Here is a 25,152-nt window from a genome sequence, read left to right as displayed (position 1 = left end):
TTCAGGATATTGTGTATCCTTGGAAAAAAAACAGAATTCTGGTAAACATTACAATTTTAAAAACATAGCTTGTCCAAGAAAAGTAGTCTCTTGACAGGGTAAATTAAGCTGCCTACAACGTTCTGTACTGAATTCAATATTACCACTACCTTTTTAAAACCATGTAGAGATTTATTACCCAAACACAAGCATTATTATTTATTTGTATATGTTTAATTTTTAGCTTTATTTAACACAGGTTGTTGTTACTTCATATCCCAGCGATAATGCTTTGCCCTGGGAAGACAAAATGCAATTTGCTCAACTTGCCATTGGCTCAACTTTCCCCAAGGCAAACATTTTGACTATGTTAGCCCACATATCTACAAGGATGCACTTTCATACTAGGTTTAGGACCTCATATTGAAGCTTGTAGGCTGCGTTGACACAGGCAGCTCAATTCTGATTTCGGCCTACCAGGGAACAGTGGGTTAACTGCCTTGTTCAGGGGCAGAACTACAGATTTTTACCTTGTCAGCTCAGGGATTCGATCCAGCAACCTTTCAGTTACTGGCCCAACGCTCTAACCACTAGGCTATCTGCCACACCAAAATTATTTGTTTTACTGTTTTATAAGATATGTTTTTATATTGTGTTAGATTTGTTGTTAATACATGTTTTATATATACACACAAATATATATATACACACTACCAGTCAGAAGTTTTAGAACACCTACTCATTCAAGGGTTTTTCTTTTTTACTATTTTCTACATTGTAGAATAACAGTGAAAACATCAAAACTATGAAATAACACATATGGAATCATGTAGTAACCAACAAAGTGTTAAATAAATCCTTCATAAAACTTAATTTGTGGAATTTCATTCCTTCTTTCCTCCTTGGCGTTTGAGCCAATCAGTTGTGTTGTAACATGGTAGGGGGTGGTATACAGCAGATTGCCTTATTTGGTGAAAGACCATGTCCATATTATGGCAAGAACAGCTCAAATAAGCAAAGAGAAATGACAGGCTCTCATTTCATTAAGACATGAAGGTCAGTCAATGTGGGAAAAAGTGCAGTCGTAAAAACCTTAAAGTGATGAAACTGTCTCTCATGAGGAAAGGAAGAGCCAAGGTTACCTCTGCTGCAGAGGAGAAATTCATTAGAGTTAACTGTCTCTCATGAGGAAAGGAAGAGCCAAGGTTACCTCTGCTGCAGAGGAGAAATTCATTAGAGTTAACTGTCTCTCATGAGGAAAGGAAGAGCCAAGGTTACCTCTGCTGCAGAGGAGAAATTCATTAGAGTTAACTGTCTCTCATGAGGAAAGGAAGAGCCAAGGTTACCTCTGCTGCAGAGGAGAAATTCATTAGAGTTAACTGTCTCTCGTGAGGAACGCCACAGGAAAGGAAGAGCCAAGGTTACCTCTGCTGCAGAGGAGAAATTCATTAGAGTTAACTGTCTCTCATGAGGAAAGGAAGAGCCAAGGTTACCTCTGCTGCAGAGGAGAAATTCATTAGAGTTAACTGTCTCTCGTGAGGAACGCCACAGGAAAGGAAGACCCAGAGTTAGCTCTGCTGCAGAGGAGAAATTCATTAGTGTTAACTGTCTCTCATGAGGACCGCCACAGGAAAGGAAGAGCCAAGGTTACACACACCTATAAAACACACACCTGGTCAGGACTCGAGACACACACACCTATAAAACACACACCATGACAGGACTCCAGACACACACCTATAAAACACACACCTGGTCAGGACTCGAGACACACACACCTATAAAACACACACCATGACAGGACTCCAGACACACACCTATAAAACACACACCTGGTCAGGACTCGAGACACACACACCTATAAAACACACACCATGACAGGACTCCAGACACACACCTATAAAACACACACCTGGTCAGGACTCGAGACACACACACCTATAAAACACACACCATGACAGGACTCCAGACACACACCTATAAAACACACACCTGGTCAGGACTCCAGACACACACACCTATAAAACACACACCATGACAGGACTCCAGACACACACCTATAAAACACACACCTGGTCAGGACTCGAGACACACACACCTATAAAACACACACCATGACAGGACTCCAGACACACACCTATAAAACACACACCTGGTCAGGACTCGAGACACACACACCTATAAAACACACACCTGGTCAGGACTCCAGACACACACCTATAAAACACACACCTGGTCAGGACTCGAGACACACACACCTATAAAACACACACCATGACAGGACTCCAGACACACACCTATAAAACACACACCTGGTCAGGACTCGAGACACACACACCTATAAAACACACACCTGGTCAGGACTCCAGACACACACCTATAAAACACACACCTGGTCAGGACTCGAGACACACACACCTATAAAACACACACCATGACAGGACTCACACACACCTATAAAACACACCCTGGTCAGGACAGACACACACACCTATAAAACACACACCTGGTCAGGACTCCAGACACACACACCTATAAAACACACACCTGGTCAGGACTCCAGACACACACACCTATAAAACACACACCATGACACCATGATGTGCATGGACTCCAGACACACACCTATAAAACACACACCTGGTCAGGACTCCAGACACACACACCTATAAAACACACACCTGACAGGACTCAGACACACACCTATAAAACACACACCTGGTCAGACACACACACACTATAAAACACACACCATGACAGGACTCCAGACACACACCTATAAAACACACACCTGGTCAGGACTCCAGACACACACACCTATAAAACACACACCTGGTCAGGACTCCAGACACACACACCTATAAAACACACACTATGACACCATGATAAAACACACTGACAGATACATCATCTATGGGAACAATGACATTGGAATAATCTGCTTTAGCCTGATAAAAACTCAATATACTTTACTAGTGGATTATACCAATCATCACAATGATGCAGATAACATATATAAACCCTGGATTAGCCATCATCAATCTGAATGTCAGATAATATATATAAACCCTGGATTATATCCATCATCAATCTGAATCTCAGATAACATATATAAACCCTGGATTATATCCATCATCAATATGAATCTCAGATAATATATATAAACCCTGGATTAGCCATCATCAATATGAATCTCAGATAATATATATAAACCCTGGATTAGCCATCATCAATCTGAATGTCAGATAACATATATAAACCCTGGATTATATCCATCATCAATCTGAATCTCAGATAATATATATAAACCCTGGATTATATCCATCATCAATCTGAATGTCAGATAATATATATAAACCCTGGATTAGCCATCATCAATCTGAATCTCAGATAATATATATAAACCCTGGATTATATCCATCATCAATATGAATCTCAGATAATATATATAAACCCTGGATTATATCCATCAATATGAATCTCAGATAATATATATAAACCCTGGATTATATCCATCAATATGAATCTCAGATAATATATATAAACCCTGGATTATATCCATCAATATGAATCTCAGATAATATATATAAACCCTGGATTATATCCATCAATATGAATCTCAGATAATATATATAAACCCTGGATTATATCCATCATCAATATGAATCTCAGATAATATATATAAACCCTGGATTATATCCATCATCAATATGAATCTCAGATAATATATATAAACCCTGGATTATATCCATCAATATGAATCTCAGATAATATATATAAACCCTGGATTATATCCATGACTCCATGAGACTCCATGAGGGTGGTATGAGGGCCCGACGTCCACAGGTGGGGGTTGTGCTTGCCAGAGAACACCAAGATTGGCAAATTCGCCACTGGCGTCCTGTGCTCTTCACAGATGAAAGCAGGTTCACACTGAGTACATGTGACAGACGTGACAGAGTCTGGAGACGCCGTGGAGAACGTTCTGCTGCCTGCAACATCCTCCAGCATGACTGGTTTGGCGGTGGGTCAGTCATGGTGTGGTGTGGCATTTCTTTTGGGGGCCGCACAGCCCTCCATGTGCTCGCCAGAGGTAGCCTGACTGCCATTAGGTACAGAGATGAGATCCTCAGACCCCTTGTGAGACCATATGCTGGTGCGGTTGGCCCTGGGTTCCTCCTAATGCAAGACAATGCTAGACCTCATGTGGCTGGAGTGTGTCAGCAGTTCCTGCAAGAGGAAGGCATTGATGCTATGGACTGGCCCGCCCGTTCCCCAGACCTGAATCCAATTGAGCACATCTGGGACATCATGTCTCGCTCCATCCACCAACTGCACTGTTGCACTGTTGCACTGCAGACTGTCCAGGAGTTGGCGGATGCTTTAGTCCAGGTCTGGGAGGAGATCCCTCAGGAGACCATCCGCCACCTCATCAGGAGCATGCCCAGGCGTTGTAGGGAGGTCATACAGGCACGTGGAGGCCACACACACTACTGAGCCTCATTTTGACTTGTTTTAAGGACATTACATCAAAGTTGGATCAGCTTGTAGTGTGGTTTTCCACTTTAATTTTGAGTCCGACTCCAAATCCAGACCTCCATGTGTTGATACATTTGATTTCCATTGATAATTTGTGTGTGATTTTGTTGTCAGCACATTCAACTATGTCAAGACAAAAGTAGTTAATGAGAATATTTCATTCATTCAGATCTAGGATGTGTTATTTTAGTGTTCCCTTTATTGTTTTGAGAAGTGTATAAACCTCTCTCTCCCTCTGTGTATATATATATATATATAAAACTGTAAAACAATGAGGCTACTCCTTTTCAAACCACATTCAAATCAACTGGGCCTTTATTATTATGAAAGGGACATTGGGGATACGGACCACATAGCCCTAGTCAAAAAGTAGTGCACTACTTAGTCTATAGCGTTCCATTTGAGACACATCCCCAGAGTTGTACAGTCAACAACTTCAGTAGTAGTCAACACTCAACACAAATCAAATGCAATCAAACATGACAACATGACAACATGACAATATGACAACATGACAATGACAACATGACAATATGACAACATGACAATGACAACATGACAACATGACAATATGACAACATGACAACATGACAACATGACAACATGACAACATGACAACATGACAATATGACAATATGACAATATGACAACATGACAATGACAACATGACAATATGACAATATGACAACATGACAACATGACAACATGACAATATGACAACATGACAATATGACAACATGACAACATGACAATATGACAACATGACAACATGACAACATGACAACATGACAATATGACAATATGACAATATGACAACATGACAACATGACAACATGACAACATGACAATATGACAACATGACAATATGACAACATGACAACATGACAATATGACAACATGACAACATGACAATATGACAACATGACAATATGACAACATGACAACATGACAATATGACAATATGACAATATGACAACATGACAATATGACAACATGACAATATGAAACTACGGTCCTGATTTAGAATCAATTGTTTTCTTATTTCTTCCATTATGGCACAAACAGCAAAAAAATCAGTCTATGAAATTAAAGGAGATTTTAAAAAATAGGTTCTAAGAAGATAAACCAGGATAATACCAGGTTGTTATTGTTAAAAAATAAAGTCTCTCAATAAAGTTGAGAAATTCCTTTTGTATTTCAGAATTCCCAGATGGAGGATTCCCTGATTTCCTGCTTCTTCCCTCCAGATTCAGGGAATATTATAACCAGGATTTCAGAAGGAAAACCTGGGAATTTGGGGAAAGTTAGGAGAATCTTTCAAACGTAATGCTAAATAAAAAGGTTAAATAAATACAATACCTCTATACTCTAGTACTTATCTGGCAGTTAGATACTGTACTGTAGGTTTGGGGTTAACAGGTTCTTAGGGGGGAAATGGCACATTACCAGAGTAAAAAAATGACCTAGAGTACTAAACTAAGAATAAATACTGAATGTTTTCAATGAAAATAAATGCATTGACATAATCTCGCTACACATTAGTCGGAATGTATAAACAATCAATTCATCCTAAAAATGTGAATGTTTTATTTTAATCTTATAATATAAAATACATCTGGAGTTAAATAAGACGAGGAGTAATTAGTGCAGTAGATGCTTTAGACAGCATCAAATGGCACCCTATTCCCTACATAGTGCACTACTTTTGACCAGAGCCCCATAGAGCTCTGATCAAAAGTAGTGCACTATGAAGGGAATAGGGTGCCAGCAGCCCTAAATACCTGATTTAAAAGGAGACACACACACCTCCTTAACAAACTCTCATCAGCAGCTAACACACTAACATCCTCTCCCACCACCCATCCCCCTCCACTCATCAACCTTGGTGTTCTTGTCTCTCCCCCTGTCCCACTCCCCTTCTCTATTCTGTCTCTCCCCCCTATCCCTCCCCCTTCTCTATTCTGTCTCTCCCCCCTATCCCTCCCCCTTCTCTATTCTGTCTCTCCCCCCTATCCCTCCCCCTTCTCTATTCTGTCTCTCTCCCCTATCCCTCCCCCTTCTCTATTCTGTCTCTCCCCCCTATCCCTCCCCCTTCTCTATTCTGTCTCTCCCCCCTATCCCTCCCCCTTCTCTATTCTGTCTCTCCCCCCTATCCCTCCCCCTTCTCTATTCTGTCTCTCCCCCCTATCCCTCCCCCTTCTCTATTCTGTCTCTCCCCCTATCCCCCCTTCTCTATTCTGTCTCTCTATTCTGTCTCTCCCCCTATCCCTCCCCTTCTCTATTCTGTCTCTCCCCCTATCCCTCCCCTTCTCTATTCTGTCTCTCCCCCTATCCCTCCCCTTCTCTATTCTGTCTCTCCCCCCATATCCCTCCCCTTCTCTATTCTGTCTCTCCCCCTATCCCCCCTTCTCTATTCTGTCTCTCCCCTATCCCTCCCCTTCTCTATTCTGTCTCTCTATTCCTCTCCCCCTATCCCTCCCCTTCTCTATTCTGTCTCTCCCCCTATCCCTCCCCCTTCTCTATTCTGTCTCTCCCCCCTATCCCTCCCCCTTCTCTATTCTGTCTCTCCCCCATATCCCTCCCCCTTCTCTATTCTCGGTCTCTCCCCTGGTCTCAGTTGATCTTGGTGGTGTCTCCAGGGGTTGATGAGTTCTCCCAGAAACAGCCTCCCCCATCTCTCTCTCCCCTTTGTCTCTCTCCCCTGGTCCTAGTCTATCTTGGTAGTCTTGTGTTTCCAGGGGTAGATGAGTTCTCTCAGAAACAGCCCCCCCATCTCTCTCTCCCCTTTGTCTCTCTCCCCTGGTCCTAGTCTATCTTGGTAGTCTTGTGTCTCCAGGGGTAGATTAGTTCTCCCAGAAACAGCCCCCCCCCCCTCCCCTGGTCCTAGTCTATCTTGGTAGTCTTGTGTCTCCAGGGGTAGATGAGTTCTCCCAGAAACAGCCCCCCCCCCCCTCCCCTGGTCCTAGTCTATCTTGGTAGTCTTGTGTCTCCAGGGGTAGATTAGTTCTCCCAGAAACAGCCCCCCCCTCCCCTGGTCCTAGTCTATCTTGGTAGTCTTGTGTCTCCAGGGGTAGATGAGTTCTCCCAGAAACAGCCCCCCCCCCTCCCCTGGTCCTAGTCTATCTTGGTAGTCTTGTGTCTCCAGGGGTAGATTAGTTCTCCCAGAAACAGCTTCTTGCAGAGGGCCAGCCAGGAGTCTTTAGGGTAGCAGCTGTAGGTGGGGGTCCTGTAGGTCTGAACCACACTGCTCACCTTCAGAGGGTTAATCTGAGAGAGAGACAGAGGGAGGGGGGGAGACATAAACATGTCTAGGTTTATCTAGGAGAAAACTGAATGACACATGTGTAGGGTATGTCTATGTGGTTTTACAGGAATAAATAACTTAAACTGACTGTGTGTAGGGTATGTCTATGTCTATGTGGTTTTACAGGAATAAATAACTTAAACTGACTGTGTGTAGGGTATGTCTGTGTGGTTTTACAGGAATAAATAACCTAAACTGACTGTGTGTAGGGTATGTCTGTGTGGTTTTACAGGAATAAATAACCTAAACTGACTGTGTGTAGGGTATGTCTATGTGGTTTTACAGGAATAAATAACTTAAACTGACTGTGTGTAGGTGTGTCTGTGTGGTTTTACAGGAATAAATAACCTAAACGGACTGTGTGTAGGGTATGTCTGTGGTTTTACAGGAATAAATAACCTAAACTGACTGTGTGTAGGGTGTCTATATCTATGTGGTTTTACAGGAATAAATAACCTAAACGGACTGTGTGTAGGGTATGTCTGTGGTTTTACAGGAATAAATAACCTAAACGGACTGTGTGTAGGGTATGTCTATGGTTTTACAGGAATAAATAGCCTAAACTGACTGTGTGTAGGGTGTCTATGTCTATGTGGTTTTACAGGAATAAATAACCTAAACGGACTGTGTGTAGGGTATGTCTGTGGTTTTACAGGAATAAATAACTTAAACTGACTGTGTGTAGGGTGTCTATGTCTATGTGGTTTTACAGGAATAAATAACCTAAACTGACTGTGTGTAGGGTATGTCTATGTCTGTGTGATTTTACAGGAATAAATAACCTAAACTGACTGTGTGTAGGGTATGTCTGTGTGGTTTTACAGGAATAAATAACCTAAACTGACTGTGTGTAGGGTATGTCTATGTCTGTGTGATTTTACAGGAATAAATAACCTAAACTGACTGTGTGTAGGGTATGTCTGTGTGGTTTTACAGGAATAAATAACCTAAACTGACTGTGTGTCGGGTATGTCTATGTGGTTTTACAGGAATAAATAACCTAAACTGACTGTGTGTTGGGTATGTCTATGTGGTTTTACAGGAATAAATAACCTAAACTGACTGTGTGTAGGGTGTCTATGTCTATGTGGTTTTACAGGAATAAATAACCTAAACTGACTGTGTGTAGGGTATGTCTATGTGGTTTTACAGGAATAAATAACCTAAACTGACTGTGTGTAGGGTATGTCTATGTGGTTTTACAGGAATAAATAACCTAAACTGACTGTGTGTAGGGTGTCTATGTCTATGTGGTTTTACAGGAATAAATAACCTAAACGGACTGTGTGTAGGGTATGTCTGTGTGGTTTTACAGGAATAAATAACTTAAACTGACTGTGTGTAGGGTATGTCTATGTGGTTTTACAGGAATAAATAACCTAAACTGACTGTGTGTAGGGTATGTCTATGTCTATGTGGTTTTACAGGAATAAATAACCTAAACTGACTGTGTGTAGGGTATGTCTATGTCTATGTGGTTTTACAGGAATAAATAACCTAAACTGACTGTGTGTAGGGTATGTCTGTGGTTTTACAGGAATAAATAACCTAAACTGACTGTGTGTAGGGTATGTCTATGTCTATGTGGTTTTACAGGAATAAATAACCTAAACTGACTGTGTGTAGGGTATGTCTATGTGGTTTTACAGGAATAAATAACCTAAACTGACTGTGTGTAGGGTATGTCTATGTCTATGTGGTTTAACAGGAATAAATAACCTAAACTGACTGTGTGTAGGGTATGTCTATGTCTATGTGGTTTTACAGGAATAAATAACCTAAACTGACTGTGTGTAGGGTGTCTATGTCTATGTGGTTTTACAGGAATAAATAACCTAAACGGACTGTGTGTAGGGTATGTCTGTGTGGTTTTACAGGAATAAATAACTTAAACTGACTGTGTGTAGGGTATGTCTGTGTGGTTTTACAGGAATAAATAACTTAAACTGACTGTGTGTAGGGTATGTCTATGTCTGTGTGGTTTTACAGGAATAAATAACCTAAACTGACTGTGTGTAGGGTATGTCTGTGTGGTTTTACAGGAATAAATAACCTAAACTGACTGTGTGTAGGGTATGTCTATGTGGTTTTACAGGAATAAATAACTTAAACTGACTGTGTGTAGGGTATGTCTATGTCTGTGTGGTTTTACAGGAATAAATAACCTAAACTGACTGTGTGTAGGGTATGTCTGTGTTGTTGTGGTTTTACAGGAATAAATAACCTAAACTGACTGTGTGTAGGGTATGTCTGTGTGGTTTTACAGGAATAAATAACATAAACTGACTGTGTGTAGGGTATGTCTGTGTGGTTTTACAGGAATAAATAACATAAACTGACTGTGTGTAGGGTATGTCTGTGTGGTTTTACAGGAATAAATAACATAAACTGACTGTGTGTAGGGTATGTCTGTGTGGTTTTACAGGAATAAATAACTTAAAACTTATTCTGCCACATAAGCCAAACGATGTCATGAAAGAGGATCACAATTGAAATAAGTCGTATACTTTTGTATCCTCAATGATTCTTAATCAAATGCATCATTTTGTGTGGATCTAGTTTTAAATTATTAAATAAACTAAAAGACAGAATGAAAAGACAATGTATGTTATGAAAAATTAAATGAAAGAGAAAAAGAGAGGAGAGAAAGAGAGACAACAAAGAGAAGAGAGAGAGAAGAGAGAGAAGAGAGAGAGAAACAGAGAGAGAAACAGAGAGAGAAACAGAGAGAGAAGAGAGAGAAACAGAGAGAGAAGAGAGAGAAACAGAGAGAGAAACAGAGAAACAGAGAGAGAAACAGAGAGAGAAACAGAGAGAAACAGAGAGAGAAACAGAGAGAAACAGAGAGAGAAGAGAGAAACAGAGAGAGAAGAGAGAGAAACAGAGAGAGAAGAGAGAAACAGAGAGAGAAGAGAGAGAAACAGAGAAAGAGAGAAACAGAGAGAGAGAGAAACAGAGAGAGAGAGAAAGAGAGAGAGAGAAACAGAGAGAGAGAAAACAGAGAGAGAGAGAAACAGAGAGAGAGAGAAACAGAGAGAGAGAGAAACAGAGAGAGAGAGAAACAGAGAGAGAGAGAAACAGAGAGAGAGAGAAACAGAGAGAGAGAAACAGAGAGAGAGAGAAACAGAGAGATAGAGAAACAGAGAAAGAAACAGAGAGAGAAGAAACAGAGAGAGAAAACAGAGAGAGAGAGAGAGAGAGAGAGAGAGAAACAGAGAGAGAAACAGAGAGAGAAACAGAGAGAAACATAGAGAGAGAGAGAGAGAGAGAGGAGAGAGAGAAACAGAGAGAGAAACAGAGAGAGAAACAGAGAGAGAAACAGAGAGAAACATAGAGAGGAGAGAGAGAAACAGAGAGAGAAGAGAGAGAAACAGAGAGAGAAACAGAGAGAGAAACAGAGAGAGAAACAGAGAGAGAAACAGAGAGAGAAGAGAGAGAGAGAGAAACAGAGAGAGAAGAGAGAAACAGAGAGAGAAACAGAGAGAAACAGAGAGAGAAACAGAGAGAGAAAGAGAAACAGAGAGAAAACAGAGAGAGAAACAGAGAGAGAAACAGAGAGAGAAACAGAGAGAGAAACAGAGAGAGAAACAGAGAGAGAAACAGAGAGAGAAACAGAGAGAAACAGAGAGAAACAGAGAGAAACAGAGAGAAACAGAGAGAAACAGAGAGAGGAGAGAAGAAAAGAGAGAGAAGAGAGAGAAACAGAGAGAAGAGAGAGAAACAGAGAGAGAAACAGAGAGAGAAGAGAGAGAAGGAAAGAGAGAGAAGAGAGAGAAGAGAGAAGGAAAGAGAGAGAAACAGAGAGAGAAGAGAGAAGGAAAGAGAGAGAGAAACAGAGAGAGAAGGAAAGAGAGAGAAACAGAGAGAGAAGAGAGTGAGAGAAGGAAAGAGAGAAGAGAGAGAAACAGAGAGAGAAGAGAGTGAGAGAAGGAAAGAGAGAGAAGAGAGAGAAGGAAAGAGAGAGAAACAGAGAGAGAAGAGAGAGAAGGAAAGAGAGAGAAACAGAGAGAGAAGAGAGAGAGAAGGAAAGAGAGAAGAGAGAGAGGAAAGAGAGAGAAACAGAGAGAGAAGAGAGTGAGAGAAGGAAAGAGAGAGAAGAGAGAGAAGGAAAGAGAGAGAAACAGAGAGAGAAGAGAGTGAGAGAAGGAAAGAGAGAAGAGAGAGAAGGAAAGAGAGAGAAACAGAGAGAGAAGAGAGTGAGAGAAGGAAAGAGAGAGAAGAGAGAGAAGGAAAGAGAGAGAAACAGAGAGAGAAGAGAGTGAGAGAAGGAAAGAGAGAGAAGAGAGAGAAGGAAAGAGAGAGAAACAGAGAGAGAAGAGAGTGAGAGAAGGAAAGAGAGAGAAGAGAGAGAAGGAAAGAGAGAGAAACAGAGAGAAGAGAGAGAACCAGAGAGAGAAACAGAGAGAGAAACAGAGAGAAGGAAAGAGAGAGAAGAGAGAAGGAAAGAGAGAGAAACAGAGAGAGAAGAGAGAGAAACAGAGAGAGAAGAGAGAGAAGAGAGAAGGAAAGAGAGAAACAGAGAGAGAAGAGAGTGAGAGAAGGAAAGAGAGAGAAACAGAGAGAGAAGAGAGTGAGAGAAGGAAAGAGAGAGAAGAGAGAGAAACAGATAGAGAAGAGAGAGAGAAGGAAAGAGAGAGAAGAGAGAGAAGGAAAGAGAGAGAGAGAAACAGAGAGAGAAGAGAGTGAGAGAAGGAAAGAGAGAGAAGAGAGAGAAAGAAAGAGAGAGAAACAGAGAGAAGAGAGAGAAACAGAGAGAGAAGAGAGTGAGAGAAGGAAAGAGAGAGAAGAGAGAGAAGGAAAGAGAGAGAAACAGAGAGAGAAGAGAGTGAGAGAAGGAAAGAGAGAGAAGAGAGAGAAGGAAAGAGAGAGAAACAGAGAGAGAAGAGAGTGAGAGAAGGAAAGAGAGAAGAGAGAGAAGGAAAGAGAGAAACAGAGAGAGAAGAGAGTGAGAGAAGGAAAGAGAGAGAAGAGAGAGAAAGAAAGAGAGAGAAACAGAGAGAAGAGAGAGAAACAGAGAGAGAAGAGAGTGAGAGAAGGAAAGAGAGAGAAGAGAGAGAAGGAAAGAGAGAGAAACAGAGAGAGAAGAGAGTGAAAGAAGGAAAGAGAGAGAAGAGAGAAGGAAAGAGAGAGAAACAGAGAGAGAAGAGAGAGAGAAGGAAAGAGAGAAGAGAGAGAAGGAAAGAGAGAGAAACAGAGAGAGAAGAGAGTGAGAGAAGGAAAGAGAGAGAAGAGAGAGAAGGAAAGAGAGAGAAACAGAGAGGAGAGAAACAGAGAGAGAAGAGAGTGAGAGAAGGAAAGAGAGAGAAACAGAGAGAGAAGAGAATGAGAGAAGGAAAGAGAGAGAAGAGAGAGAAGGAAAGAGAGAGAAACAGAGAGAGAAGAGAGTGAAAGAAGGAAAGAGAGAGAAGAGAGAGAAGGAAAGAGAGAGAAACAGAGAGAGAAGAGAGAGAGAAGGAAAGAGAGAAGAGAGAGAAGGAAAGAGAGAGAAACAGAGAGAGAAGAGAGTGAGAGAAGGAAAGAGAGAGAAGAGAGAGAAGAGAGTGAGAGAAGGAAAGAGAGAAACAGAGAGAGAAGAGAATGAGAGAAGGAAAGAGAGAGAAACAGAGAGAGAAGAGAATGAGAGATGTCTTACATCCATCATGAGGTGTAGAGGTGTTCCTGGTTCCTCACAGAGCACTGTGAACTTCACCCCCTCTGTAGAGAACACACACATCTCAGTCAAACACAGAACATCACAGCCCAGCACCGTCTCCTTCCTCATTCAACCAGGTCTCTCTTAAAAATAGAGACTAACCTGGTTAAATAAAAGGAATATAGAAACCACAGTACAGAACATTTTTAAAACATTTTGTAACATAAACTGGAAATTTGATATTTTTGACTGACATTATGATTGTCTGTTTCATATCGGCAAAGTAGTTTCACATCGGCAAAGTCGTTTCATATCGGCAAAGTAGTGTCATATCGGCAAAGTAGTGTCATATCGGCAATGTAGTGTCATATCGGCAAAGTAGTGTCATATCGGCAAAGTAGTGTCATATCTGCAAAGTAGTGTCATATCGGCAAAGTCGTTTCATATCGACAATGTAGTGTCATATCGACAAAGTAGTGTCATATCAACAAAGTAGTGTCATATCGGCAAAGTAGTGTCATATCGGCAAAGTAGTGTCATATCGGCAAAGTAGTGTCATATCGGCAAAGTAGTGTCATATCGGCAAAGTAGTGTCATATCGGCAAAGTAGTGTCATATCGGCAAAGTCGTGTCATATCGGCAAAGTAGTGTCATATCGGCAAAGTAGTGTCATATCGGCAAAGTAGTGTCATATCGGCAAAGTAGTGTCATATCGGCAAAGTAGTGTCATATCTGCAAAGTAGTGTCATATCGGCAAAGTCGTTTCATATCGACAAAGTAGTGTCATATCGGCAAAGTAGTGTCATATCGGCAAAGTCGTTTCATATCGACAAAGTCGTTTCATATCGACAAAGTAGTGTCATATCGACAAAGTCGTTTCATATCGACAAAGTAGTGTCATATCGGCAAAGTAGTGTCATATCGGCAAAGTCGTTTCATATCGACAAAGTCGTTTCATATCGGCAAAGTAGTGTCATATCGACAAAGTCGTTTCATATCGACAAAGTCGTTTCATATCGACAAAGTCGTTTCATATCGACAAAGTCACTTCCTCAAAGTGTTAAAGTACATCTCCTTCTACACAGACATGTTGGCGGAGACGGTCCCTCCCACCTGCCAGTCTGTAGGATCTGAAGAGTCGGAGGCCCATGGCGAACAGAGGGAAGGAGTTGATGAAGTCAACACTGAGGTGGAGAACTCCCTGGAACATTACTACCACAAGGCGGAGCTAGACAGAGAGAGACAGAGAGAGAGACAGACAGACCGAGAGAGAGAAACAGACAGACAGACAGAGAGAGAGAGAGAGAGAGAAAAAGACAGACAGAGACAGAGAGAGAGAAGACAGACAGACAGACAGACAGAGAGAGAGACAGAAAAGACAGACAGACAGAAGACAGACAGAGAGAAACAGACAGACAGACAGACAGACAGACAGACAGACAGACAGACAGACAGACAGACAGACAGACAGACAGACAGACAGACAGACAGACAGAGAGAGAGAGAGAGAAACAGACAGACAGAGAGAAACAGACAGACAGAGACAGTAAGGGGTCAAAGAATAGACACTTTATTGTTCATTGGTTAGAAGGAGAATGTGTTTTTGTTCCTTTCCCAACACCCCCAGACACACGTGGAGAGGCCCAGGGTCAGCCGCAGGACAGCACCCATGGATGGAGAACAATTGTAGGGAATGAAAGTGCTTGTGTGTGTGTTCTCACCAGGGTAAACACTAGGTAGTATAGAGCTGTGGTTGGCAGGAGGAACAGACAGACATGGATGGAGAGGGGATTAAAGTGCCTCTGTGTGTGTTCTCACCAGGGTAAACACTAGGTAGTATAGAGCTGTGGTTGGCAGGAGGAACAGACATACAGACAGACATGGATGGAGAGGGGATTAAAGTGCCTCTGTGTGTGTTCTCACCAGGGTAAACACTAGGTAGTATAGAGCTGTGGTTGGCAGGAGGAACAGACATACAGACAGACATGGATGGAGAGGGGATTAAAGTGCCTCTGTGTGTTCTCACCAGGGTAAACACTAGGTAGTATAGAGCTGTGGTTGGCAGGAGGAACAGACATACAGACAGACATGGATGGAGAGGGGATTAAAGTGCCTCTGTGTGTGTTCTCACCAGGGTAAACACTAGGTAGTATAGAGCTGTGGTTGGCAGGAGGAACAGCAGGATGGTGAAGAGTAACGTCCCGATGAACAACTAGAAAACAACACACGTTAGTTCACTGTAACAAATGTGTGTGTGATAGGTGTGTGTGTGTGTAATAGGTGTGTGTGTGTGTGTGTGTGATGAACAACTGTGTGTGTGTGTGTGTGTGTGTTCACTGTAATAGGTGTGTGTGTGTGTAATAGGTGTGTGTGTGTGTGTGTGTGTGTGTGTGTGTGATAGGTGTGTGTGTGTGTAATAGGTGTGTGTGTGTGTGTGTGTGTGTGTGTGTGTGTGTGTGTGTAATAGGTGTGTGTGAATAGGTGTGTGTGTGTGTCAAGGTGTGTGTGACAGGGTCAGCAGGAGTCTGTGTGTCTGAGGACATTCCATTTCTTCCCCCTGAACAGGTGTGTGTGTGTGTAATAGGTGTGTGTGTAGGTGTGTGTGTAATAGGTGTGTGTGTGTGTGTGTGATAGATGTGTGTGTGTGTGTGTGTAATAGGTGTGTGTGTGTGTAATAGGTGTGTGTGTGTGTAATAGGTGTGTTTGTGTGTGTGTGAGTAATAGGTGTGTGTGACTACCTGGTCCAGGTCATAAGAGCAGGAGTCTACTCTCTGTCTGAGGACATTCCATTTCTTCCCCCTGAACAGCCTCCACAGAGAGGACAGACCATATACTGTCATACAATACAGCCTGGAGAGAGAGAGGAGTAGAGAGAGGAGGAGGGGAGAGAGAGAGAGAGAGAGAGAGAGAGAGAGAGAGAGAGAGAGAGGAGAAAGGGAGGGGAGAGAGAGGAGGTAGGAGGGAGGGGAGAGAGAGAGGATGGATAGAGAGAGGGAGGGGAGAGAGAGAGAGGAGAGAGAGAGAGAGAGAGAGGAGGAGGGGGAGAGAGAGGAGGTAGGAGGGGGGGAGAGAGAGAGGAGAGATAGAGAGGGGAGGGGAGATGGTGAGAGGAAAGGGAGGTAGGGGGAAGAGGGGGGGTAGGAGAGGGAAAAGAGCAGGAGGGGGAAGAGTGGAGGGGGAGAAGGGGGGGGTAGGAGAGGGAGGAGGGGAATGAGGGATGGGGAGACAAAAGGGAAAGGAGGAGGAGGGGGAAGAGCAGGGTGGAGAGGGGGAGGGGATAGAGAAAGGATGGAGAGAGATGAGGGGAAGAGGTATTGAGAGGAGAGATGAGCAGGGGAGAGAGAGAGAGGGAGAGGGAGGATGGAGGGTGAGAGAAGGAAGATATTTTTAGCCTTCATACACATTTAATAAGTCTGTAAATGACATGCTGAGAGCTCCTCACACATCCATTAGTAAAGGGGAAAGAGGTAACACGTCACCATAATGTTCACAGGGCTGAGAGGTACAGAGCCTTCACAATGTATTCAGACCCCTTGACTTTTTCCACATGTTGTTACATTACAGCCTTAAAAACATTTTCCCCCTCAATCTACACACAATATCCCATAATTGTTTTAAAAATTTAAACATTTTCAGGGGGAGGTCCCCCGGACCCCCCTGCCAGATGGGGAACCCCAACTTTATACAGTCAGGAGTCCATGAATAGACCAACAGGTGTGACTGAAGCAGGTGTTAAACATGGGCTTTGCTTCACAGAAAACAGCAGTTGATTTACTCCATTGCCAACACTTTAAATCACATCAGTAGACCAATATCCTTCAGTATCATGACATCAGCTTTTATAACCTTCAATCTGTTTGTTTTTTAAATCATATTTTGGACCAGAATAAGGCTCTACTACCTATTGTTCCTGCAGTGAGGTACTCAACATCATCAAATTTTTCATAATTTATCTGAAGAGAATCGCTAAAAATCAGTAGTAGCCTACCAGTATGCACATTAGGGAGTAAATTAACAGCTCTCTCACGATGCAATTCTGTTTCGTTCACCTAAAATATCCGCAAACCCCCATCACTAGGCTACACTGACGAGTCGCCTTAGCTGCAGTGGGTCGTGTTTCCATCGCGACGTGTCTCATTACGTCGTACGTCATCTTCACGGCGTTTTGCTCCGCTACTGAACTGACAAGTCAAGTGTAGTGTTTATAACGCAAGATTGAGCAGAGCCTATCTCGTCAGGGATCGTATTTATTTGGGAAGAATATGACATTTTAATTTTAAAAAACAGGATAAATATCAGTTTCAGATGATAATAAACATGTTCTTCGACGAACTGGCTGGATTGAAGAGGACGCAAAAGTTTGAAAAAAATCTGTCTTTCAACGGAACCTTCAACCGCAAGGGGGCGTTGCGTTTCCACGTCCCGATTGAAATTCATGACATCCGGCGCAACGTGAGGCTTTAGGAAGAAGAAGATGAAAAGATGTGGTCATTCTTACTCTCATGGCGTGTTAACCTGCCAAATTACACTGAAGACTCAATGTCTATATCCAAAAATGGGACCCTATCCTCTCCGTAGTGCATCTTCTGACTAGAGCTCATAGGGTATTCCCTTTATAGTGCACTAAGGTCAAACGTGGTGCACTTTTGGGAGGCATCGTGACGGTGCTGGTCTCTTCTCACCTGGCTCCATAGACGTAGAAACAGTAGATGTGGAAGGTGAGCAGGGCGGTGATGTCAGAGAGCAGGGAGAGGGCAAAGGTCAAGCCCAGGCAGGCAGACAGACCCACGTACCACAGAATCATCTCAACGAACGGAGACATCAGGTGAATGTAGCCTGCAGAGAGAGGAGGAGGGGCATGGGTGTTTGTGTCTGTGGAGGAGGGCCATGGGTGTGTGTGTGTGTGTGTGTGTGTGTGTGTGTGTGTGTGTGTGTGTGTGTGTGTGTGTGTCTGTGGAGGAGGGGCATGTGTGTGTGTGTGTGTGTGTGTCTGTGGAGGAGGGGCATGTGTGTGTGTGTGTGTGTGTGTCTGTGGAGGAGGGGCATGTGGTGTGTGTGTGTGTCTGTGGAGGAGGGGCATGTGTGTGTGTGTGTGTCTGTGGAGGAGGGGCATGTGTGTGTGTGTGTCTGTGGGGGAGGGGGGTGTGTGTGTGTGTGTGTGTGTGTGTGTGTGTGGAGGAGGGGCATGGGTGTGTGTGTGGAGGAGGGGCATGGGTGTTTGTGTCTGTGGAGGAGGGGCCATGGGTGTGTGTGTGTGTGTGTGTGTGTGTGTGGTGTGTGTGTGTGTGTGTGTGTGTGTGTGTGTGTGTGTGTGTGGAGGAGGGGCATGGGTGTGTGTGTGCATGTGTGGAGGAGAGGCATGGGTGTGTGTGTGTGTGGAGGGGCATGGGTGTGTGTGTGTGTGCATGTGTGGAGGAGAGGCATGTGTGTGTGTGTGTGTCTGTGGAGGAGGGGCATGGGTGTTTGTGTGTGTGTGTGGAGGAGGGGCATGGGTGTTTGTGTGTGTGTGTGAGGAGGGGCATGGATGTGGAGGAGGGGCATGGGTGTGTGTGTGGAGGAGGGGCATGGGTGTGTGTGTGTGTGTGTGTGTGTGTGTGTGTGTGTGTGTGTGTGTGTGTGTGTGTGTGTGTGTGTGTGTGTGTGTGTGTGTGACTCACTGATCCACAGGTGTATATGGTAGAGGAAGAATCGTCCTAACACCTGGTCTAGAGCCCGGTTCATCTTCAGACCAGCTGGAGCTCCCATCAGCCACTGCAACAGCTCCTCCAGTTCTTTAGCTACATGCTAACAACAAAACACACAACAATATATAGCTCAGCTACATGCTAACAACAAAACACACAACAATACATAGCTTAGCTACATGCTAACAACAAAACACACAACAATACATAGCTTAGCTACATGCTAACAACAAAACACATAACAATATATAGCTTAGCTACATGCTAACAACAAAACACACAACAATACATAGCTTAGCTACATGCTAACAACAAAACACACAACAATGCATAGTTTAGCTACATGCTAACAACAAAACACAACAATGCATAGTTTAGCTACATGCTAACAACAAAACACACAACAATACATAGCTTAGCTACATGCTAACAACAAAACACAAAACAATACATAGCTTAGCTACATGCTAACAACAAAACACACAACAATACATAGCTTAGCTACATGCTAACAACAAAACACAATACATAGCTTAGCTACATGCTAACAACAAAACACACAACAATACATAGCTTAGCTACATGCTAACAACAAAACACAATACATAGCTTAGCTACATGCTAACAACAAAACACATAATATATAGCTTAGCTACATGCTAACAACAAAACACACAACAATACATAGCTTAGCTACATGCTAACAACAAAACACACAACAATGCATAGTTTAGCTACATGCTAACAACAAAACACAAAACAATACATAGCTTAGCTACATGCTAACAACAAAACACACAACAATACATAGCTTAGCTACATGCTAACAACAAAACACAATACATAGCTTAGCTACATGCTAACAACAAAACACATAACAATGCATAGCTTAGCTACATGCTAACAACAAAACACACAACAATGCATAGTTTAGCTACATGCTAACAACAAAACACACAACAATACATAGTTTAGCTACATGCTAACAACAAAACACACAACAATACATAGCTTAGCTACATGCTTACAAATCACAGAACAACATTTAGTTCACCTTATACACTATGGGCCGTATTTATAAAGTGTCTCAGAGAGCTGATCTAGGATCAGTATAGCCTTTTAGATCATAATGAATCAGATTAGATGGAGAGGAGGGACCTGATCCTAGATCATAATGAATCAGATTACATGGAGAAGAGGGACCTGATCCTAGATCATAATGAATATGATTATAATGGACAGGAGGGCCTGATCCTAGATCATAATGAACATGATTATAATGGACAGGAGGGCCTGATCCTAGATCATAATGAACATGATTATAATGGACAGGAGGGCCTGATCCTAGATCATAATGAATCAGATTACATGGAGAAGAGGGACCTGATCCTAGATCATAATGAATATGATTATAATGGACAGGAGGGACCTGATCCTAGATCATAATGAATATGACTATAATGGAGAGGAGGACCTGATCCTAGATCATAATGAATATGACTATAATGGAGAAGAGGGACCTGATCCTAGATCATAATGAATATGATTATAATGGACAGGAGGGACCTGATCCTAGATCATAATGAATATGACTATAATGGAGAGGAGGGCCTGATCCTAGATCATAATGAACATGATTATAATGGACAGGAGGACCTGATCCTAGATCATAATGAATATGATTATAATGGAGAGGAGGGCCTGATCCTAGATCATAATGAATATGACTATAATGGAGAGGAGGACCTGATCCTAGATCCTAATGAACATGATTACAATGGACAGAAGGGACGTGGGGCCGTATGTATCAGCTCCCCTCGGTCCATGTTATCTTATTCCTTGTGATCTAAAAGGCAAAACTGATCCTAGATCAGCACACATACTCAGAGATAAAGATATTTAGGAGATATTTAGGGGGATATCAAAGGAGATATTGAGGTGGTTATTGAGGGAGTTTTTCTAGGGGGATATTGGGTTGGATATTGAGGGGGTTATTGAGGGGGTAATTCTAGGGATATTGAGGGGGTTATTCTAGGGGGATATTGGGTTGGATATTGAGGGGGTTAATCTAGGGGGATATTCTAGGGGGATATTGGGTTGGATATTGATGGGGTTATTCTAGGGGGATATTCTAGGGGGATATTGGGTTGGATATTGAGGGGGTTATTCTAGGGGGATATTGGGTTGGATATTGAGGGGGATATTCTAGGGGGATATTGGGTTGGATATTGAGGGGGTTATTCTTGGGGGATATTGGGTTGGATATTGAGGGGGATATTCTAGGGGGATATTGGGTTGGATATTGAGGGGGATATTCTAGGGCGATATTGAGGGTGATATTGAGGGGGATATTCTAGGGGGATATTGAGGGTGATATTGAGGGGGATATTCTAGGGGGATATTGGGTTGGATATTGAGGGGGATTTCTAGGGGGATATTCTAGTGGGATATTGGGTTGGATATTGAGGGGGATATTTAGGGGATATTGGGTTGGATATTGAGGGGGATATTTAGGGGGATATTCTAGGGGGATATTGGGTTGGATATTGAGGGGGATATTGAGGGGGATATTCTAGGGGATATTCTAGGGGATATTGGGTTGGATATTGAGGGGATATTCTAGGGGATATTGGGTTGATATTGAGGGGATATTGAGGGGATATTCTAGGGGATATTGGGTTGATATTGAGGGGATATTGAGGGGATATTGAGGGGGATATTGAGGGGGATATTCTAGGGGGATATTGGGTTGGATATTGGGGGGGTTATTCTAGGGGATATTGAGGGGTTATTCTAGGGGATATTGGGTTGGATATTGAGGGGATATTGAGGGGGTTATTCTAGGGGGATATTGAGGGGGTTATTCTAGGGGGATATTGAGGGGGATATTCTAGGGGGATATTGGGTTGGATATTGAGGGGGATATTGAGGGGTATATTCTAGGGGGATATTGGGTTGGATATTGAGGGGGATATTGAGGGGTTATTCTAGGGGGATATTGGGTTGGATATTGAGGGGGATATTCTAGGGGGATATTGGGTTGGATATTGAGGGGGATATTGAGGGGATATTGGGTTGGATATTGAGGGGGATATTGAGGGGGATATTGGGTTGGATATTGAGGGGGATATTCTAGGGGATATTGGGTTGGATATTGAGGGGGATATTGAGGGGGATATTGAGGGGGATATTTCGTAGGGCAAAAACGACCCTGAACCTCTTGATAATGTGGCAACGTGATTTAATTTGAAGCTCATCTTCACCAATGTGAGTTTTACGGAGGTGGTTATGTAACTAGAGGCAACTGAGCGATACAGAAATAAATAAATAAATAACCTTTAAACCTCATTTATAATAGTCACCTTTAGTCAACTGAGCGATACAGAAATAAATAAATAAATAAATTACCTTTAAACCTCATTTATAATAGTCACCTTTAGTCAACTGAGCGATACAGAAATAAATAAATAAATAAATTACCTTTAAACCTCATTTATAATAGTCACCTTTAGTCAACTGAGCGATACAGAAATAAATAAATAAATAAATTACCTTTAAACCTCATTTATAATAGTCACCTTTAGTCAACTGAGCGATACAGAAATAGTCACCTCTCGATACTGAACGTCGTTGAAGACATTTTTATTTTAAAGAAAATCTCTCTGACAGATTATAAATGAGGTTTAAAGGTAATTTGTTGTACATTGCTTTTGCACCGGGGAAATGTTGTCCATGATGTCTTACGTCAGCAGCCGGTACCAGTGTGTTGGCCAGTTTGCCTATACGGTTCTCTCTATACATCCACGACACCAACAGCAGGCCCAGAGACACATCCACAAAGAACGACACAAAGATATTGGCTTTCCTGTGTGGAGAGAAAGAGAGAGAGTCACTACTTTTGACCCGAGGTCAATAAGGGCTCTGGTCAAATGCACTGCACTATACAGGGAATAGTGTGCGATTTGAGACGCAATGGGGTGAGTTAGATACCATCTTGTAGCCAGTCTGCCACGGGGCTGTGTGTGTGTGTGTGTGTGTGTGTGTGTGTGTGTGTGTGTGTGTGTGTGTGTGTCTCTACCTCATGAAGTGGTTGTGTGCGGTGGCTCTGGTAGGAGAGCAGACTGTCTGAAGGTGTTCTGTTCTGTAGCTCAGCTGAACACACGTAGACAACTTACTGGAGATGAACCTCACCGGGTACACATTCAATATCCTGGGGAGACAGACAGACAGACAGACAGACACATTCAATATCCTGGGGAGACAGACAGACACATTCAATATCCTGGGGAGACAGACAGACAGACAGACAGACACATTCAATATCCTGGGGAGACAGACAGACAGACAGACAGACACATTCAATATCCTGGGGGACAGACAGACAGACAGACAGACAGACACATTCAATATCCTGGGGAGACAGACAGACAGACAGACAGACACATTCAATATCCTGGGGGACAGACAGACAGACACATTCAATATCCTGGGGAGACAGACAGACACATTCAATATCCTGGGGAGACAGACAGACAGACACATTCAATATCCTGGGGAGACAGACAGACAGACACATTCAATATCCTGGGGAGACAGACAGACAGACACATTCAATATCCTGGGGAGACAGACAGACAGACACATTCAATATCCTGGGAGACAGACAGACAGACAGACAGACACATTCAATATCCTGGGGAGACAGACAGACAGACACATTCAATATCCTGGGGAGACAGACAGACAGACACATTCAATATCCTGGGGAGACAGACAGACAGACAGACACATTCAATATCCTGGGGAGACAGACAGACACATTCAATATCCTGGGGAGACAGACAGACACATTCAATATCCTGGGGAGACAGACAGACACATTCAATATCCTGGGGAGACAGACAGACAGACACATTCAATATCCTGGGGAGACAGACAGACAGACAGGCACATTCAATATCCTGGGGAGACAGACAGACAGACACATTCAATATCCTGGGGAGACAGACAGACAGACACATTCAATATCCTGGGGAGACAGACAGACACATTCAATATCCTGGGGAGACAGACAGACAGACAGACACATTCAATATCCTGGGGAGACAGACAGACACATTCAATATCCTGGGGAGACAGACAGACACATTCAGTATCCTGGGGAGACAGACAGACAGACACATTCAATATCCTGGGGAGACAGACAGACAGACAGACAGACACATTCAATATCCTGGGGAGACAGACAGACAGACAGACACATTCAATATCCTGGGGAGACAGACAGACAGACACATTCAATATCCTGGGGAGACAGACAGACACATTCAATATCCTGGGGAGACAGACAGACAGACACATTCAATATCCTGGGGAGACAGACAGACAGACAGACAGACACATTCAATATCCTGGGAGACAGACAGACAGACACATTCAATATCCTGGGGAGACAGACAGACAGACACATTCAATATCCTGGGGAGACAGACAGACAGACAGACAGACAGACAGACAGACACATTCAATATCCTGGGGAGACAGACAGACACATTCAATATCCTGGGGAGACAGACAGACAGACAGACAGACAGACACATTCAATATCCTGGGGAGACAGACAGACAGACACATTCAGTATCCTGGGGAGACAGACAGACAGACAGACACATTCAATATCCTGGGGAGACAGACAGACAGACAGACAGACACATTCAATATCCTGGGGAGACAGACAGACAGACAGACAGACACATTCAATATCCTGGGGAGACAGACAGACAGACAGACACATTCAATATCCTGGGGAGACAGACAGACAGACACATTCAATATCCTGGGGAGACAGACAGACACATTCAATATCCTGGGGAGACAGACAGACACATTCAATATCCTGGGGAGACAGACACATTCAATATCCTGGGAGACAGACAGACAGACACATTCAATATCCTGGGGAGACAGACAGACACATTCAATATCCTGGGGAGACAGACAGACACATTCAATAT

The 25,152-nt window shown here is 42.9% G+C and overlaps 1 protein-coding gene and 1 long non-coding RNA gene across 6 annotated transcripts in view; both read right to left on the bottom strand.

Moving 5' to 3' along the window:
- Window positions 1-97: 97 nt before the first annotated feature.
- Window positions 98-2,848, bottom strand: LOC127930239 (uncharacterized). 5 transcript variants are annotated; one of them, XR_008137424.1, is made up of 7 exons: window positions 2,732-2,848; window positions 2,333-2,371; window positions 2,253-2,291; window positions 2,173-2,211; window positions 1,933-1,971; window positions 1,631-1,811; window positions 98-1,404 (listed from the first exon to the last, which is right to left on the bottom strand). It is a non-coding gene; the product is annotated as an uncharacterized LOC127930239 (long non-coding RNA). The 5 variants fall into 5 exon arrangements; XR_008137421.1 differs by lacking the exons at window positions 2,333-2,371; window positions 2,732-2,848 and adding an exon at window positions 2,486-2,561; XR_008137420.1 differs by lacking the exons at window positions 2,333-2,371; window positions 2,732-2,848 and adding an exon at window positions 2,486-2,561 and having other exon boundaries at window positions 1,711-1,811.
- A 4,751-nt stretch (window positions 2,849-7,599) lies between these two features.
- The window catches only part of pigq (phosphatidylinositol glycan anchor biosynthesis, class Q), a 31,002-nt gene continuing 13,449 nt past the window's right edge, over window positions 7,600-25,152 (bottom strand). Inside the window, exons 7-15 of the mRNA XM_052520035.1 lie at window positions 23,217-23,348; window positions 22,883-23,003; window positions 19,112-19,238; window positions 18,137-18,290; window positions 16,193-16,304; window positions 15,586-15,666; window positions 14,568-14,682; window positions 13,455-13,516; window positions 7,600-7,785 (exon numbers count right to left, since the gene is read on the bottom strand). Of these exons, the coding sequence (XP_052375995.1) occupies window positions 7,633-7,785; window positions 13,455-13,516; window positions 14,568-14,682; window positions 15,586-15,666; window positions 16,193-16,304; window positions 18,137-18,290; window positions 19,112-19,238; window positions 22,883-23,003; window positions 23,217-23,348 (1,057 nt within the window). The 3' untranslated portion in view covers window positions 7,600-7,632. The remainder of the gene's footprint in view (window positions 7,786-13,454; window positions 13,517-14,567; window positions 14,683-15,585; window positions 15,667-16,192; window positions 16,305-18,136; window positions 18,291-19,111; window positions 19,239-22,882; window positions 23,004-23,216; window positions 23,349-25,152) is intronic.

The sequence above is a fragment of the Oncorhynchus keta genome, chromosome 5 (genome assembly GCF_023373465.1).
Source record: "Oncorhynchus keta strain PuntledgeMale-10-30-2019 chromosome 5, Oket_V2, whole genome shotgun sequence".
NCBI classification, from domain to species: domain Eukaryota; kingdom Metazoa; phylum Chordata; class Actinopteri; order Salmoniformes; family Salmonidae; genus Oncorhynchus; species Oncorhynchus keta.
This window is presented reverse-complemented; position numbering and strand designations above follow the sequence as displayed.